General features: G+C 39.7%; 1 protein-coding gene and 1 pseudogene across 1 annotated transcript in view; both read left to right on the top strand.

The window, feature by feature from the left end:
• Positions 1 to 13,081, top strand: part of MAML2 (mastermind like transcriptional coactivator 2) — a 439,594-nt gene extending 426,513 nt beyond the window's left edge. Inside the window, exons 4-5 of the mRNA XM_069079875.1 lie at positions 3,924 to 4,035; positions 9,165 to 13,081. Coding sequence (XP_068935976.1) covers positions 3,924 to 4,035; positions 9,165 to 10,165 — 1,113 coding nt within the window. The 3' untranslated portion in view covers positions 10,166 to 13,081. The remainder of the gene's footprint in view (positions 1 to 3,923; positions 4,036 to 9,164) is intronic.
• Positions 13,082 to 19,225: 6,144 nt separating this feature from the next.
• LOC138154900 (heterogeneous nuclear ribonucleoprotein M-like) overlaps positions 19,226 to 19,753 on the top strand; it is a 3,425-nt pseudogene continuing 2,897 nt past the window's right edge.

The raw sequence follows: 19,753 nt of genomic DNA on the forward strand, positions 1-19,753 counted from the left end.
CAGAACTGAGGCCAGTGTTCCAGTCTGGCCAGGGTAGAGTACAGCAAGTTCTAGCACCAACTTTAGCCACTGTACCTCCATTAATGAAAACTAAAATTATATCATTTCTTTTGGCCCCTGCTTCAGACCTCCTGTCTAACAGCAAGAGGAAACGGGTAAAAAAAATGTAATAATATCAAGTTAATAGGGGTATGGTAACCATAACAGAGTAGAATAAAATAAAATATTTTACATTGTCTATATAAGCTATTTCTTCTGCAACTCATAATTGGGAAAGCCCTGGCTATATTGTCTTCCTGCTTCATAAAACGAAACCCTTAAAAAAAGAGAGAAAGAAGAAAAAAGAAAAGCAAAAATCAACTCACTGAAAGCACCCCTATTACCACTAACTTTAAGAATGATAATAATAAAGTATTTGATAAAATGACCCCTTGGCTCTTTGCTTCATAATATGCTACATACTTTTGCACTTTTCAAGTTCCATGACTTCATTTGTATGGCTGTACCCACACAGCCATTTCACACCTTGGTTGGAGGTCTTCATGAGTTGCTATGGCCAAAACCCATTCCTTTCCCAGTGGTCAGCATTCTGCTTATAAGCATCTCTGCACTTAGCCCAGCCAGTTACTGAATACCAGCATTGCAGGGTTGGAAGGCAACTCAGGGGCCAGAATCTAGTCCAAAACATGCCCAGAAAAGAATCCTTGCTCCAACCTTGCCAATAAGTGATTCTCCAGCCTCTGCTTAAAGAGCTCTACAGTGAGGCCGCTGGGTTTGGCCAAAGCCTGAAGGCAGGACATTTTCCATGGAAGTCTTATATCCTTGTAATTTCCTACCTCTCACTCAGCTCCAATGGCAAAGTATGATGTTTTAAGTGGTAATACACAAATAAAAATGAGGCTGCTTTCCAGACATATCCCTTTTCTCTTCTCCCTATATGCTGTCTCTTGGTGGTCTCATCAGTTTCCACAGATTCAATAATAATCTCTATGCCGATTATTCCCACCTCTACTTATCCAGCCCTAAACCCCTTTCCTGACCTCTAGTCTCTAATCACCAATGGCCTATTTAATATCTTGAACTGGATGGCTTTTATACATCTTGAACTCAACCTATCCAAACCTGAGCTCATTATCTGTCCCCCCAACTTCTACCCCTTTCTAACTTCCCTATTACCATCCTCTTAGCCACAGAGACTTGTGACCTATGTGTCATCTTCAATTCCTCACTCTTTCTCCCCCCAATCCAACCCATCCCAACCCCATCCAATCAGTTGCCAAAGCCTGTTGATTTCACCTTTGAAAGATCTCTCCTATTCACATCCTTCTCTCCTTGGATATTGCCACACCCAGATTCAGGCCTTCTTCACCTCATACCTGCACCATTATAATAACTAATGTTCAGGTTGATCTCCCTGCCCCAAGTCTCGACCTACTCCATAGGCCATTCACCTGCCAAATTGATTTTCCTAAAAGTTTGACTGTTGCTCTTCTATTGAATAAACTCCATGGCTCCCTACTTCCAGAATAAAATATAAAATCTTCAATTTGGCTTTTAAAACCCTTGATAACTTGGCCCCTTCCTACCTTTCCAGCCCTGTTACTATGTTCTCTATGTCTCCTATGTTCTCTGCCATCCAGTGACACTAGTCTCTGATGCTCCTCAGACTCACTTCCTCAACTCCAGGCACTTTCACTGGCTATGTCCCATGCCTGGAATTCCCTCCCTCCTCATCTCCAACTCCTGGCTTCCCTGGCTGCTTGTAAGGGCCAGATAAAATTCCACTTTGCACAAGTAGGTTTTTGGAGCCTTCCTTAGCGTTAGTGCCTTCCTTCTAAGATGAGCTCCAGTTTATCCTGAATACATCTTGTTTGTATACAGCTGTTTACACATTGTCTCCTTCATCAAATCGTCAGCTCCTTGAGAGTGGGGCTGCTTTTTGCCTTTTTTGTATCCCCATCACTGCCTGGCACATAGAAGGCACTTTTAAGATGTAAAATTCAGGCACCTCCATGCATCAGAGTAAGACTTTTATGGAAAGCATAGAGTAATATTATAAAGGATAATTTCAGATAAAGCACTAGATCTGGGTTCAGAGGCTCTGAGTTCAAATTATGACTCTGCCATTTGCTATCCAAACTTCATCTCTTTGCTAGCAGCCTTGCCCCCACATAGGCATCTCATTGATGCCTCTTTCCTCCTACTTTTCAGCTCCTATTCATATATTTTCTTCCTCCATTAGAATATAAACTCCTTGAGGGCAGGGATTGTCATTCATTTTGCTGGTATTTGTATCTACAATGCTTGACACCTAATAAGTGCTTAATAAAATCTCTCCCCTTCACCCTCTCTCTGTTGTTGAATCCATCTATCCATTTATCTATCTATCTATTTATCTGTCTCTGTCTATCCATCTTTCCTTGTGACCTTAAACAAGTCACTTTACCTTTATAGAACTCAGTTTCTCATCTGTAAAATGAAGAGGTTGGACAAGGTAATTTCTAAGGTATTTCGTTCTAAATCCAATATTCTTTCCACTATGCCATTACTTTAATTATGGCAGAGAATCAAAGGCAGGCTATTTTCCACAAAAGGGTTCATTTCCTTGCAATTTCCTATCTCCCATAGGGCTCTAATTGCAAAGGACAATGTTTTAAGTTGTAATACATCAGTAAGAATGAAACTTCTTTGAGTGACTTTAAAAGGGGTTCACATTTGTCATTATCTGGAGACTATTTATTGAATTGGGGTGTGGTTTTAACAAATCCAAGGAAGAAATGATCTCTGATGGTACCTTTTATTAGCATATGCTTTGTAATAATTTTAATCAGTTTGGCTAGGCTAGATTTGAGACTCTTTAGCAGAACATTTCTCCCAGGAGTATAATTACCTCTGTTTTTTCTTCCCTCTGAGGAAGCTTTATGTGCATGACATAAGAATAGACGTAGCATTTATTAAAATACATTAGTTTAGCCAAATTAGTTCTTTTTTTCTTTCATGGACCTGTGATTTTGCCTGTGCAGGGAGCTCCCAGTACGGAAATGCCTTCTGCTATTGCAGATAGGGAACCATTCTGCAACTTAAGATTCTTTGAACTTTACCTGGGTCATTGAAAAGTTAAATGCCTTGCCCAGGGTCACACAGCTGGTATGAATCAGAGGCAGCCCAAGTTGTCCTGACTCCAAACCAGAACTTCTGCTATTCCAAATTCCACTCTGCTTTTCTAAATAGTCCTATTTTTTTTTAAATGGAAATGGGTTGGGGGGGATGTTCCTAAATCTATTCTAAAGACATAATAGTCCTACTCCATTACCTCACCATAGGATAGAGATAGCCCTGGGTCATTAAAGCTTTTGTCAATAGAGTGCAAACTTTGTCAGAACCTGTTTCAAGCAAGGGCCCAGGAGTGGATGACCAAGGGGACTGTAATCATCCAAGGACCCGCCTTCCTAAGTTCAAATATGCTTATCACCAGTCATGATTTCATCAGTTTGGGAGGGAGCTTAGAGGACTTTTATTACAACCCCATCATTTTACAAATGAATAGAGACTATAGAGGGAAAATTATTTGCCCAAGGTCATGTAGGCAGCAAATAGCAGGCTCAGTATCTAAACTCAGATTCTCTGATACCAAACCTTATATTCTCTCTACTCCATCATTCACTGGGATATGCTCTTTATGGCTATAATAGCTGAAGAAAGTCTTCTATTCCTTCTGCTAAGACTTAGCGGGGCTGGAGAGTGCCAATCTGCTTCTATGTGGGTGTTAAGTGTCTGAGTCCGGATTCGATCCCAGGTCATCCCGACTCTGGGGCCAGTGCTGTTACTCACTGTGCTACCTGGCCTCCCCATGAGCCTACTAGCTAAGGAAGAAAGCCACATAAATTGCCAACTTATTTATTGATATTATTTCATTTTCTCAGGAGAAAATTGCTCCACAAGATCAGATAAACAGACACTTGACAAGGCCACCCCCAGATTATAAAGACCAAAGAAGAAACATGGTCAACATGCAAACAACAAGCCAATATTCTGGTAAGTGGATATGAAATTAAGTCAAATTCAGAATTGTGAAAAGAAATAATGCAATTTGGCATGTTTCATGCTTTATTTTCTCCTTTGAAGTATTAATTGTCTCATCATCAGACTCTTCTACTGCCTTCCAATTTTCCTCCAGAGAAAGAAATATGTATGCTCTCCTCTGCAAGGGGAATTCCTGCAACCTACTATGATTTAGTAAATAAGTCTGGGGTCAAGGGGAGTTCTAAGGTTAACTAACTCCCTCAGGGTCACTTACCGAGGCAGAATTTGAACATATAGCACTGAATGCAAATCTAGTTCTATCTATTATGGACTCTACCAAAATCCAGTTATTGACACTTGGATTCTTTTTTATCTATTAGCAGTCCTTCATCCTTTTTCTTCTTGCTTCTGTTCTCCTGTATTCTTCTGAAACTTTGATTCAATTTAATTTAGTTCAGCAAGAATTTCTTGAGAACCTAATATATATGCTAAGGTACTTTAGAAAATCCTATCTCCTAACTTCCTTGTTCATTTGTTCTATACCTAACTACATACTTTGTCCCATATATGTAATCTAGGGTTGGTAAAAGTTGCTGAATTTCAATGAAATGTTCTCATTTTAAAAACTTGGCCCTGGTTTTTCTGAGCATCCTTGGGGATACCCAATTGCTTTACCCCTGTTTCTGATTACAAGAAGAGCATCTACTCATTCCTCCTTTTGAGATTACTTTACTTTTGAGTTTACTTTAACTCAAGATAGACCTATGATCTTTGCCTTTATTTTATCTGATGAGAAGATGAAGTCACTGGTCCAATTTAATTCAATAACATTAATAAGCTCCCACTATACACAAGCTATAATGTTGGGCAACAAGAATACAAAAGAATGAAAAACGACAAAATCCTTGCCTTCAAATAACTTGCAAAGGTAGTGACTGTAGCAGCAAGCACCCTAGCATACCCAGGGTGGCTGCCAACACAGGTTCTTAAATCTGCTTTTCTAAAGGAAAGCAACTCAAAATGGGTTAGCAATATTGCTTTAATCAATGAAACATATCATTTACCTAGTTAAAGGGAAAAAGTTAGCTCCCCAAACTTCAGAGTATGCAGAGGCTACAAGCAGAAGTTACAAGAAGAGAGAGAAACAAACAGATCGAGCAGGCAGGCCTCCAAATGTCCAACCATTACATCCATACCTAGTCAGTGGCCAGAGAGGGAAGCATCAACATCTGGGTTTTTCAAAGCCGGGGGGCTCTCAATGGCTGCCCAGAGTCTCGTCTGGTCAAATCACACAACACTTCTCAAAGTGAGCCACAAAACAAAGTCTCACATCAAAATTTATATAACCTTCTCCAGGCTCAGAGAATGTAACAATACTCTTAACCCATTGCCCAATCACAAAGTATCTCCTGAAAAACAAGCCTCCCACCACAAGTTCCAGGTGCACTTAAGCCTATCAAAGAGCCTGGGGGCAGGGAAGATCTTACAAATTACAATCTTAGAAAGATGGCAACAACATAAATTTGCATTCCCATTACAGCGACATATAATATAATAAGGGAATATTAGTTAAAAGACTAGGTGAGAGAATGAGAGGGCCTAAAGGCTGGTGGCAGTATGTGTGGAGAGGATGGGGTAAATATAAGCAATATTAAGAAAGTAAATTTAATAGACCTTAACAACTATTTTAATGCAAGAGATGAACGAAGAGAAAAAATTAAAGATGATTCCCAGATTCCAATCAACAAAAGGAAAGAAGTCAGGAAGGAGGGACAGGTCAACTCAATCCAACAAACGTATTAAATATGTACTATGTGTAAGCCACTGTACTAGATGCTAGGATTCAAAAAAGACAAACTAAAACACAATCCCTTTTCCTAAGAGTTTTGCCTTCTGTAGGTTATAATAAAAAATAAAAGGGTTCATTTTTGGAGGTATTGAGGTTAAGGTGCCAAAAGGCCCTGGATGATGACAAATGGGTTGGTGCTCAGGAGGCAGAATGTGCTGCATATATTGATCCAAGAGTCATCTGTAAAAACGCTTTAAGTTTTGTGTCAAGGTATATCCCACTATCGGTTCACTACTCACAGTCTAGTTTCTAATCCTGCCACTGTCTAGAAAGTCATTAATGCCATCTTAACTGATGATCTAATAGCCTTTTCTGATTTCTCATCTTCCTTGAACTCAGAGTATTTGACATCCTTCTTGACACTGTCTCCTTCCATGGTTTCCATAATACTGTTTTCTCTTGTTTCTTCTTCCTGTCTTCTTAATCTTCTTCACTGATTAAACTCATTTCTCCCACTCCCAAATATGGGGTTTCTTGTAAGACTCTGTCCTCAGTTCTTTCTCTCTCTCCTTTGAAAATATCATCCAGGGGCGGCCAGGTAGCACAGTGAGTAAGAGCACCGGCTCCAGTGTCGGGATGACCTGGGGATCGAATCTCAGGCTCAGACACTTAGCACCCACCCAGAAACACCTGACCGTGTAACCTTGAGCAAGTTACTTAACCCCAATTGCTTAGGGGCGGCCAGGTGGCTCAGCGAGTAAGAGCACCAGCTCCAATGTTGGGATGACCTGGGGATCAAATCTGGGCTCAGATACTCAGCACCACACCCAGAAATAACTGGCTGTGTAACCTTGAGCAAGTTACTTAACCCCGATTGCTTAAAATTAAAAAAAAAAAGAAAATATTATCCAGTCCCCTAGGTTCAATGATCACCTCTATGTAGCCAACTCAAAAATGTACATATCTGATAGCAGTATTTCCCCTGAGTTCTAATTCCTACCTTACAAAGGAAGAAAATGATGCCAGAAAAGTTCAATGGCCTTTCCCATTTCACATGGCTAGTAAATAGCAAAGATGGGATGGGAATCCAGATCTCCTGGCTTAAGGCTGGAGTTCTCACAGTTCCTGTTTCCAAACTTTCAAAACTGAACCCATTTTTTTTCTACCATAAGCTTCAGAATGTAGACTCCTTGGAGCAAGGGTTGTTCTATTTTGTCTTTTTTTTTAATCCACACCATCCAGTACAGCAACTTGCACATAGTAGGCATTCGATAAATATTTGTTGAATTGAGTTGAACTGTTCTTTGTTCCTAACTTCCTTTTGTTGATTGAAATCTGGGAGTCATTCAAGGTCTTTGTGAAAAAATCAATTCCACCAACTGTTTATTCATTTCTCTAAGGAAAACATACAAGCTGTCCTCTATCCTTCTATACCTTCTAGACTGTGTATGTTTTGGTTTCATTTGTCACAAGAATGTCCATATAGATGCAGCCCAGTTCCTCCTATCAGTGTATCAATCCACTTACTGAATGTGAAGCAAAGATCAAAACTGAGTACCTCCATTCAAATGAACATGTCTGCGAATTTTTGCAAACCTTTTTCAACAACTTTATCACCATTGCTACAAAAATGGAGAGGCCCTCCACTCCATGATTGAAGACCATTTTCTATTTTCATCTGTTTGATGAGTTTCCATGGTCAAAGGATAATGCCATTGATATACAGTCATTCTGGATGGGCATTGTAGACAGAAATAACAAGGTTAGATGGCTTCAGTTAAGATATGGGATGAAATATTTTGCTTTAAACAAGTTCATGCTTGTAACCTCTTTGTCTTTTATATGATAAGGTTCTTTAGCAAAATAACAACTTCTCTCTTTACTCTCTCTAAAGTGATTATTATGTTACTTTCACTTAGAGAATTCAAGTTATGCCAAATCTGAAGATTCTACCCTTTATCTTATCAAGGCAGGTTGTTTAAAGTACAATCCCTGCCTAGAAGAAGGGACTGAATTAGACTGCTTCATCAGACGCCTTCTGATGTTTTTTAATTTCCCCCATAAAACCTTCCCTATGTAATCAAAGCCCTTCATAATCTAGCCCCCTCTTAAATTTCTAGTCTTCTTATACCTTACTCCCCAATTTTGTACCCTTAAATCCAATGACACTAGCTAGCCTCCTGGCTGCTCCACGAATAAGACATTCCATTTCTTGACTCCAGGCATTCTTTCTGGTTGTTCCCCATGCCTGGAACACTCTGCCTCCTCCACTCCAACTATTGACCTCTCTGGCTAAGTCCCACCTTCTCCAGGAAGCTTCCCCAATCACTTTTAATTCCAGTTCCTCTATTTCTTATTTATGCTGTACATAACTTACTTTGTATTTTTTGTTTGCATATTGTCTCCCCCATTACATTTTAAGCTCCTTGAGAGCAAGGGCTATCTTTCGCCTCTTTTTGGGTCACCACCAGCACAGCACAGTGCCTGACACATAGTAAGCATTTAATAGATGTTTATTAATTGATGGATTGATTGTTTTTAAAATGACCATGTTCTTAGTACATAAAAATGGTGTCACTGAGCCATCATTAGTAGGGCATATACTTTGAGTGATTTGCTATAATAGTGATGGATTTGCTTCAGATTGTCCTCATGATCATCACAAAAAAAAAAAACAGTATTTGTTGTGTACCTATAATGTGTAGAACATTGCATTAGGCATTGGGAGACATACAAAGAAATAGTTTCTGACCTCAGCAATCTAGCTGAGGAGTTTGGACTCAACTATAAGAAAGTAAATAACAAAGCAAAATAGTAAAATTTTTAAATTAAAAAAGTATCAAAAGAGTAATATCAATAATAAGTGCTAGAGAGGTTCATCTAAAGCAGAATGGTATTAGAGAAAGAGCACTGAACTAGGAGTTTGAATCTCACCTCCAATACTTGTTGTCTCTATGATCATGGGCAAGTCACTTCTTTATCTGTATAATGAGGATAAAAATACCTGTAGCTATATACACATATATGCCTGGGTTCAAATCCTCCCCCTGACATTTCTTATCTATGTGAGCATAAGCAAATCCCTTAATGTCTCTGAACCTCAGTTACCTTATGTATAAAATAGGGATGCTCATACCTGTACCTACCTCACACAGGGTTGTTGTGACAACCCAAATAAGGTAATCAATGTAAAACTCTTTGCAAATATTAGCATGTTGTATAAACACCAATCATTATTTTTAATTATTACATTTCTTTCTATATAACATCAGAATTGTAGTGTTTTTTCAAAGCAAGCAAAAGTATCACAGAGCCAATATGTGTACTGATGAAATTCTCTTTCTTTTCTTAGGAGGCTCAGCAACAGTGAGTTTAAACTCAAACCACTCTTTGGCAAACCCTGTCTCCACGCAGAGCATTTTGACTCAACCTTCCAACCTCCTGTCCACTTCCCAAGGAACAAGAATGCCTTCTTTACCAACTGTGCGCAACATTGGGATATATGGAAACCTGCCTTGCAACCAACCTGGTACATATAGTGTCACTTCAGGAATGACTCAAATGGCCCAGCACAGAAATACCAACCAAATGATTACCAGTCAAAATAACCCCATGTTGCTGCGGCCTTCCACCCTTGGGCCTGGAAATAACAATAGTGTGAGCACTTTTGGGTCTGGCTCTATCGTCAGTTCCCAACAAGTGAGACCAAACTTAAATCCCGGCATCACGAGCATCCCAGCCCAGAGACCACCGAATGTCATGATCACTTCCAGCACAACAGCACCAACCTGGGCCTCTCCAGAAGCCTCAGCCAAGCAGCAGGAGACCCTGAAGCCAACAGGAGTGCGTTTCCCCACTGGCACACCTGCCACAGCATACACTTCCAATCAGTCTTTGCAGCGTGCAGTGGGCAACCAGCAATTTTCCCAGCGTGCTGTGGCTCCTCCAAGCCAGCTGACACCAGCAGTGCAAATGAGACCCATCAATCAAACGAGCCAGCCATTAAATGGACAAACTCTTGGGTCACTCAGAGGTCTGACTCTCAGACCAAATCAGCTAAGCACACAGACTTTGTCAGGAACTGGGTTGAATCAGGCCGGGACAGGCATAACTCAGGCACCGTCCCTGCCCTCTAACAGCTTTCCTGCTACAAACCAAAGTGCCAGGGCCTTCCAAGGGACTGACCATGGCAGTGACTTAGCTTTTGACTTTCTCACCCAACAGACTGATAACATGGGACCAGCACTGAATAGTGACTCCGACTTCATAGATTCCTTACTGAAAACCGAGCCTGGCAATGATGACTGGATGAAAGACATCAATCTTGATGAAATCTTGGGCAGCAACTCATGAAGGCAAGAAGGAATGGGAACCACAGACTCCAAGCACTAAAAGGCAGTATTTTATATGGACTCTGTAAAGGTTAAGCCGTTGATTTTTAGTTTTTCCTTTTAGTGGGACTGTGTAGATACTACGGCTTAACATTGGGAAACAAAAGAGTGATTGCTGTATTGAAAATGTTGGTACAAAAATATTTCCCTGAATAGTAAACTTGATGAAAGTAAAGTATGAGATGACTTTCATAGCTCTGAATTATAGGATAGAACATCCAATTCATTCAAATGGAACTGTGATGACGGTGTATATTTTTCTTGGGTAAAATGGGCCACAAAACTTCTTTCTTCCCTTCCTCCCTGAAAGAAAATTGATGGGAATTTTTAAATCACTTAAGCCTCATATGATGCAGGGGAATTGACTCCAAATGGAGCACAGAGCTAGAGATTCTCTCTCACACTCGATCACTCATTGTGCTGTTTTAGCTTTATCTCTGGTTTATTATTTTAAACCACCCAGAGCTTCTGTGGAGAAAACTACAAGATCTGTTTGGAATGTAAGAAAATTGACCTGAGTAAGCAAGGGCCTGGAGTGAGTCCGGCAGGCTGCAGGCCTCTCCCCACCCACCTTGTGCTGCCATATGCCACTCTTGGAGGAACAGACAACCAAGGGTACTGTTCCTAGTGTTGAAACCAGTAGTTGGAGTTGTACAGCCTCTGGGGGAAAACAAAAACAAAAACCTTTGCTCTTTTGACTGAATCCACAACTGATTCCCTGATCCTTTCCCAAGTTTTATATGCAACCAAGACCTGGATCAAAAGTTGCTGCATGCCTGTATGTATGCATTAGATTTCACTCTTTTTTGAATCACTCACACACCACAATGTTCAAAAAATGTCCAGCTGGGCATTGTCATGAAAGGGATTTATTTGGCTTACAACTGTAATAGGGGGTGTGGAGGGGGTAGAGGGTTTGTTGTGAAAGTTCTCTCTGGTCACTTCTGAAGATGATTGAAATTGAAACCCACCCTATTTCCTGAGCTGACAAAACATAGATTTCTAAGTCCAGGAAGGCTGGGACTGCTCACCAAAGCTTAAATTCCATACTGTCTTCTCTGATGACAAAAAGAGACAGGAGGCCCTGGAAGGAACCAGAACTGGGGAAGTAAGGGACAGTAAACTGCCTTTGATGAATAACCAAAAATGTATCTATCGTGAGTCATGGAAGTTCATATGTAAGTCTTCAGCCCATCATTTAATAAAAGGAAGGAAACATTTTAAGGCTAGACATAACCTCCATACCCAGGATTCAAAATCTAGGTTTCTACTTTCAGTGGCATCCACTGCCTCACTGAACAAATAACTGAGTGACTTTGGGTGAGTAATTTAGCTTATTTAGCGTACACATAATTCTTCTGAAGAATGGAATTCATCATATTGCAAGTGGCATAATTGTTCAGTCCTACACCTAAGTAATCACACCTTGAAAAGTGATTTTACTTATGCCTTCTATGCCCAAAGCTGAAAATGTCAATTCTATAAAAATCACGAGAAAAAAAGCAGGTTTTGTGAGCTCTTAAAACTCACCTGTCATTCTCTAATATGACTAAATGCACTGTCCCCACCTTCTGCCAGGCAGCATCCACACCACTGGCCCAAGATCTTCTCAGTGTTGGCTTGTAAATATAAAGAAATTATTTGTTTTGTAAACTTTTGTAAAAAATATTTTGGTAGAAATAATTAAAAACATATTCTTTGGGTTATATTTATACATATGTGAAATAAATATACTATCAGAAAGTTATATTTTATACAAAAAGTAAATTGTTACCTTTTGTATGCTAATATACAAAGTTTTTGTATAATACAATGGTTTATTTTTTGCTCCACACCTAAATACAGGTGGCCAACTGGGAATTTTAGAAAACGACTAACAGGCTTTCAGATAATGTACATTATGAAACCTCCATAAAAAGCATTCCAGGTTTCAAGCCTTTTTTTTTTTCTTTCTGCAGTCATATTATTTTTTGAACCCATAGTTCTTGTATTTTCATTTTGTTACACTGTGTGTACTGTATTGGTCCTCACTGCACGTGGTCTGCTCTGTGCTGTCCCATTTTATAAAGCAGTGTTTTCTCCAAGCAAATGTAAAGGAAAAACAGCTGTACATAAACACTTATGTTTTCTGCCTTCTCCGTGTTACTGTATATACCAGTTAGCACTCAGCAGTTGTACATCTTTGATTCAGCTTATATTTTAACCCTAACAGATAATATGCTTTGCAGTAGCTCTCAAAATTAAGCAGAGTAAGCCAATCAGAGTATTTGGAATTGCTTCTTTCTTAATGTGAATTTCATCATTCATGTCTATTTATTCAGCTACTCATTAAAATGCAGGAAAATTATGGGGAAAATGATGGCTCTTATACTTCCTCTTTGCTCGCATACTATTCCCAACAACAATGGGATTTTCCTGAAAGTTGAGACAATAAGGAAAATTTGATAGATGTGATATAGCCACAACTTTGGAATTTATGACTTAAGAGCTGCTGGAATACAATCTCCCTTTGAAAAACCAGACTATTGAATTGATGGCATTGTTGATCTTACTGACATATTATATAGGAGATAGAATTAACTTTAAAAAAAAAAGATTAAAGGTCTAAAGGGTAATTTCAGCAAGCAATTCCTTCTATGCTTTGTTTTAAACCCAACAACAAGGAAAAATAAAAGTCTATATTATAAATGAATGCACTAATATTGCTTGCATCTGTGTATCATGGCATATACCCATTACTGTAAAGATTTCACTATGTAAACAATTATTTTGTATTGTGTGTAATTCCATGTGTTTAAGAAAAAAATAGTTTTTAAAAAAATGTCTTATTTTCATGTAATCACATTTTTCTTCACACTAATAAATTCCCCAAATCATAGTTTTTCAGAGTTACAAGAAACTATGGTGGCCATCTAGTCCAAATGGTATCCAAACTCCATTTCATCATACCCAGAAAATGGTCATCCAACTTCTATTTAAAGGCCTCAAATGAGAAGAAACCCACTACCACCCAAGGCAGCCCATTCCACTTTAGGATAGCCATGTTAGAAAGTTTTTTTCTTTATATGCAACATAAGATTGCCTCCTGTAACAGCAGGATGTCCTAGCACACCCAGGATGACCTGCTAGCATAGGTTCTTCTGCTTTTCTAAGAAAGACTACTCAAAAAGGGGTTAACAATCCTACTTTTAATTACACTCACTAGTTTAGAGGAGAGGTCAGCACCCTGAATGTCAGAGATAATACAAATAGAGAAATTAGCATAAAGACCAACAGCCAGGGCTCTGACTACCTTAAAACAATATTGCTATACACCTTACATACATCACGGGATCAAGAGAGCCTTTACATCTGAGCAGTTGGGCATCTGAACATATGGCTACTCAGAGTCTCAACCAGGAAATCAAACAGTCCTCATAAGCAAACTCCCAAAGCAAAATACCAACTCAGAGTATATATATACTTCTCAGTGCCAGAAGGCATCACAACCCTAATGACTCAGTGTCTAATCAACTTAGTACCAAAAGGTGTGGAAGCCTTCCTACAAGCAAGCCTCCGCCTAAGCAAGCTCCTCCTTAGCCGAGTCCCTTCCCACAATGGGCTCCATGTGAGGCCTATTAATGGATGGGGAAGATCTTATTATCCTATTAGCATTACACCTCCTTGTAACTTCCTCTAGTGCAAAGCAGATCAAATTTAAACTTCCTTCACTTTAGAGTAAACTACCATATCCTGCCTGAGTCTTCTCTTTTCCAGGCTAAACTTCCCCATCTCCTTTGATGTCCTCCCACAGGAATGAGTGCCCAATAGTCAATCAATTCTCTAGGAAACTTCCTTTAGTTTCCTACAAGTGAAATGGTGGCATCTAGAGGTACAAAGTTTATTGATTCACTATTCGTTAAGTGCTTATTGTGTGTTGTAAAGGCAAGCAGGCGAAACTTTCTAAAGTACTGCTGTTGTGAATGCTTTAAGGTTCTGATTACATAGTATAGTGAACTCTCTATTTATTCAGCAGTAAATTAAAGCAAAACATTCACAGAAACTAAAGCATAGCTTTCACAATGTCATAATGTAACAACTTGTCACTAAAATGGCCACATAATTTTCACCAAGGTGGCCACATAGTTTTAAGCAAAAAATATCATTCAGTAAGTCCTTAATTCAGCCATCCTTAAGGAGCAGGCCTACTCTTAAGTAGGACACAAAGTACTATCATTCAGTAAGTCCTTAACTCAATCATCCTTAAGAGGTACAAGGTACAGAGTACATAGTTCTCCCACCTGTAGGTCACAGTAAATCATGATCTTCTTAGGCAGCATTAAGTACCCAAGGAGACCTTTTCATCTTGACTTGAGGCTGACTCCCAGATTCCATGGTTCCTCTTCCATGGATCCAACTCCTGCCTGAATCTACCCAATCATCACCTGAATTTGAAGGTAGGCAGCTCTCAGCTCCTCATCCAGTTCACGGTGTCCAGTCCACCTCAAGTCCTTCACAGTTTCTGTTTCTGGAAAGACAAAGCTCAACAGAGCTACAATAACATTCATGCACATTGCCGGCACCATCATCAATTCACTATCTGCCTGTGAAATCAACACAGACCCATATACAAGGTCTGAGAACTCAACAAAAATTGTCAGTATAGGCCCAAGGCCTCTGAAACCCTTCTCCAGGACTTCTGTAAACAGACAACAAGAAAATCCTTTTTCAGGGCTTCTGTACAAAGTATCACAAACAAAAATCAACACAAACAGAATAGACAGAGTGCCCAGCCACCACAAAGTTCCCCTTCTCAATTCTACCACCACAACTGCTCTCTTCTCAGTTCTGCCCTTTTCCAGCTTGGGCTTCTCCTTATATATGGTCATTAACTCCTCCCTGTTGCATCAGCAAGTTCCTCCCACTGTGGGGTTCACAAGTTCTGTTTCTTAACAAAGACTTGATATAATCAGGGCAAGGTTCAAAGACACTTGAACTCAAACAAGGTACTAAATATTTAAGTAGCTGAAACAAGGCTCTAAGTACTCCTTTGCTTGCCATTACATGTGTAGGGCCCTTTACTAGTAGTGACATTATCTCATATTTATGTAGTAGCTTTTTAGTTTCAAAGCATTTTCCTAATAACAATTCTATGAGGCAGGCAGTGTAAATATTATTACCCAATCTTAAGAGGTGAGGACTTCTGATTTTGTTCAAGTTCAGGACTCTTCCATACTCCAGCACAGGACCTCAGAAACTCAAATGATATGGCATCGTAAGACTTCTCCTGGCCTGCTCTACAGGGTTTGTTGAATTCTAGCTTTGTGAACTGAAGACAAGAAATATCTTTCATGAATAATTGTAGTCCTAGAGTTGGTGTATAGAGTAAGGATCAAAGAATCACATTTTTAAAGCTGAAAGGGATCTCAGAGACTGTATAGTTCAACCCCTTCATTTTACAGGTGTGGTAACTGAGGCCCAGAAAAGTTAAGTGATTTGTCCAAAGTCACACAAGTAATGCCAAAGGTGAAAATTTTAACCTAGGTCTTTGGACTCCATATCCAGGACTTTTTTTCCCTATGACATATTGTTTCAGGTAGCCTGAGAAGGTCAAGGACAGAGATTGGTGAATGGGAGTGGGGTGGGGATAAAAGAATCAAGGAGACAATTCTGTCTGTCCATTGCTGCTGTAGAATCATGAAATCATAGAATATCAGATATGTAACAAATCTTTGAGATTATCTCATGCAGCCCTCTCATTTTATAGATGGAGCTTTTTGTCTTCTTCCAAACCCATTTAAGTTGAGTATTCTCCATTTATCTTTGGCCCTTTCTTCTCTTTCTCCCTTGTAGTCTCCTTTACTTCCATAATTTTAACCATCTCTATGTAGATGACTCCCAAATGTCTGTTTCTAGCTCTGTCTTTCTTTTGTGCCAGGTGATCTTTTGAGATCATCATTTTCAGCAGCCTATAAGGCATCTTTACCTGGATGTCCCACCAGCATCTCAAACTCAACATGCCCCCAAACTGAGCTTATTCTTCTTCCCATGCATCTCCTACTGACTTCACTATTTCTTACACTGTTCACCTATCTCCATATCTCATGTTGTAACATCCTTGATTCTTCCCTCTTATCTCTCATATCCAGTTATCAAGTCCTATTGATTCTGTACACTGACTGCTGATACATGTGCCCATTCTCTCTTCTACCTGTACCCCTACTCACCCCCAGGATAATGCTCATTATAGATGTCTTTATTAGTGTTATCATAGATCATATTCTTCAGTGCTTCGAGAATGTATGGTTTTATCCATCTTCCATTGATACAAGGCAGTGGCCATTATGAATTTCTTTGGGTCAAAAAAATCCCCTCACCTGTCACCTAGACTTCCCATGATAGACCTCTCTGAATACTGGGCCCCATATGCAAAGCCTTTCTAGGTTGGTAGAATCTAGCAGAGCTTGCACTCTCCTGGCCTAGTCTTTAGAATTTTCAGGCTCACCAAGATGTCATGATGAAGCATAGAGTGGAACTTTAATGGATGACTTTAATCATGTAAGGTATAAAGTAGAGAGGCATTGTGGAGTAGCTTGGATTCAGGAGCTTCTAATACATTTTTGCTGTGACTCCAGACAAATCTATATACCTCTATGTGCTTTACATATCTCAGACTCAAAAGTCATCTAGTCTCAACCTCTCATTTTAGAGGTGAGGAAACTGAGACCCATGAAGCTTTAAGTAACTCGCCTAAAGTTAGATGGGGAGCAGAGCTGGGATTTCAACCCAAGTCCTTTAATGGCAGAAATCAGTTTTCTTTCCACTCCCTAAGATTTAACTATTACAAAATATGCGTGAATGGAGGGGTTGCCACACTTTTGAATTTCCCCATGAATTCAGGTATTCCTGGGTGAAAGAAATATTTACCACTTATTGACTCAGGCTAAGTGCTTTCAAAAACATAGGTCTTAACCAGAGGGTTTTTATAGTTGTCAACATAAAACATTCACCGAAAAGGGATCCAGGAAATATAGCCTTATTACCATACTTTTAAGGCATGTGAAGAAAATCAATTTTATAATTTCCCATGAATCCAATGTCCCCAAGGAAGAAGAGTCTTAACAGGCAAGAAGAGTGGCCCAGTCTCCTTGGAGCTGCCAAAGATATGTATATTCCTTAAACCTTCTGCCTCTCAGAAAAATAGCAGATGGAAGATTTTAAAAGGTGCTCTCTATAACTTAGCAGCCTGAGGCTCAGAGAGCTTGTGACTTTCCCATGGGCACATAGCTAATAACTGTCAGAGGTAGGATTAGGCACCCTGGCCCCAAGTCCCACTCTCTAATTACCATGCTGGGCTGCCCCTTAAATCCCGGGAGAGCTATCACTAACCACTTTGCAGCCTTTCCTTTCCCCCCTCTCCTCTCTCAAGTCATACTTAAGCATGATCTTAAAGTACCAAAGAAAGAATTCAGTCCTGCCTAATTATAGGGCAATTTGGAAGGAAAGGAGTTAAGGTAGCATTATCAAATGGAAAATCAAATTCTTCTTACAGCCTCTATCTGATAAGATTAGGTGTAAGTCTTCCACCTTTGGGGGGGGGGCACTATTACGCTTTCATTCTCATGCTCCAACACAATGAGATGGAGCCTTTTCAACTTTTTATTAACCTCAAATAATCAATTGATTTTTAAATGACGGCAGTCAGTCAGTAAATATTCATCAAGCATCCCCATCGTGCTAAGTGTGGAGGATACAAAAAGAAACAAAAGACAGTGTCTGCCCCCAAAGAGCTCACAGTCTAACAGGGGAGACCACGAGTAATGAATATGTATAAGCAAATTACATTCGGGATGAACAGGAAATAACCGAGAGAGGGAAGGCACTGGCATTAAGAGGGCTTGGGAAAGGCTCCCTGTAGAAAGTGGAATCCAGAGAAGGCAGGAAGCAGGGATGAGGAGCTAGAGCATTCCAGGTATGGAGACCAGCCAGAGAAAATGCCTCCAACTTACCTGTGAAACAGATAGGAGGCCAGTGTCACTAGATCAAAGAATACCTAGAGCTGGGGGGAGAGGTGGGGTTGAGAGAGGGCATGTAAACTGGAAGACTAGACAGATAGGAGAGGACCAGGTTATGAAGGGCTTTGAACACAAAACAGGATTTGTATTTGATGCTGGAGGCAATAGGGAGTCTCTGGAATTTATTAAGGAGGAAGGTAACATGGTTGGACTCGTGCTCTAGGAAAATCATTTTGGTGACTCAATAGAGAGTGTATTGAAGTGGGGAGAGACTTGAGGCAGGCAGATGCACCAGCAAGCTATTGCAATAATTCAAGTGTGAGATGATAAAGGCCTATACCAGAGTGGTGGCAGTGTCAGAGAGAAAGAAATATATAAAAGAAATGTTATGGAGGTAAAATTGACAAGACTTGGCAACAGATGAAATATTGAGAATGAGACAGAATTCAAGAATGACACCCTACTGTGAGTTTAGGTAATTAGTAGGATTGTAGTATCCTTCAAAGTAATAAGAAAGTTAGGAAGAAGGGATGCTTTTTAGGAGAAAGATAAGGAGTTCAATTTTAGACATGTTGAGTTTGAGATGTCTACAGGACATCAAGTTTGAAATTAGATTAATATGGTTGTTACAAATATTATTATCATTTATGACAACATTATTGCTGTTTCCCAAAACAGACCAAAACAAACTAATTAAAATTGAATTAGGACAAAATGCAAATTCTTACATTTAAATTCCTACATTTAAAAAAAACTAATTGTGCAAATACAGGATTGAGGTGATCTGTCTTGAACACTCTTTACATGCAAAATCTTTAAAGGATTTAGTTAGCTAAAAGTTCACTATGAATCAATAGTGTAACATGTTAGGCAAAAAACCTAGTGTAATCTTTAGGTGGTTAATCAAGGCATAAGGTCCAGACCAAGAGAGGGAATTATGTCATTGTGCTATCCATATCAATTCCAGGCACAATCCTTTAAGAGTGACATTGAAAAACAGGGAAGAACAAAGCCCAGAAGTGGAGAAAATGGCAGCAAGGGTGGAAGCAACTGAGGAGGTGGCACTAACTGAATCCAAAATGGAGGAGAACTGTGCACCTGACATAGTAAGCGGGCACAGAACTCCGACCCCCAAAAGTGAAGGTGAATGATCAAGTCAAAATGAGAAGGAGAAAAATGTGAAAAGAGGAGGGAATCAATTTGAACCTTATGCCAACCCTACTAAAAGATACAGAGACTTCATTACAAATATATCATTTGATGTGAAATGGCAGTCCCTTAAAGACCTGATCAAAGAAAAAGTTGGTGAGGTAAAATACAAAGAGCTCTTAATGGATGCTGAAGGAAAGTCAAAGGGATGCATTGTTGTTAAATTCAAGATGGAAAAAAGCATGAAAAAAGCTGCTGAAGTTTTGAACAAGCATAGTCTGAGTGGAAGACCTCTGAGAGTCAAAGAAGATTCTGATGGTGAACATTCTAGGAGAGCAATGCAAAAGGCCGGAAGACTTGTGTAGCAGCAAGCACCCCAGTGTCCCCAGGGTGCCTGCTCACACAGG

This window comes from Petaurus breviceps, unplaced genomic scaffold, assembly GCF_028583685.1.
Source record: "Petaurus breviceps papuanus isolate PSGF00001 unplaced genomic scaffold, PetGlider_PUasm1.0 91133, whole genome shotgun sequence".
In the NCBI taxonomy this organism is placed as follows: Eukaryota; Metazoa; Chordata; class Mammalia; order Diprotodontia; family Petauridae; genus Petaurus; species Petaurus breviceps.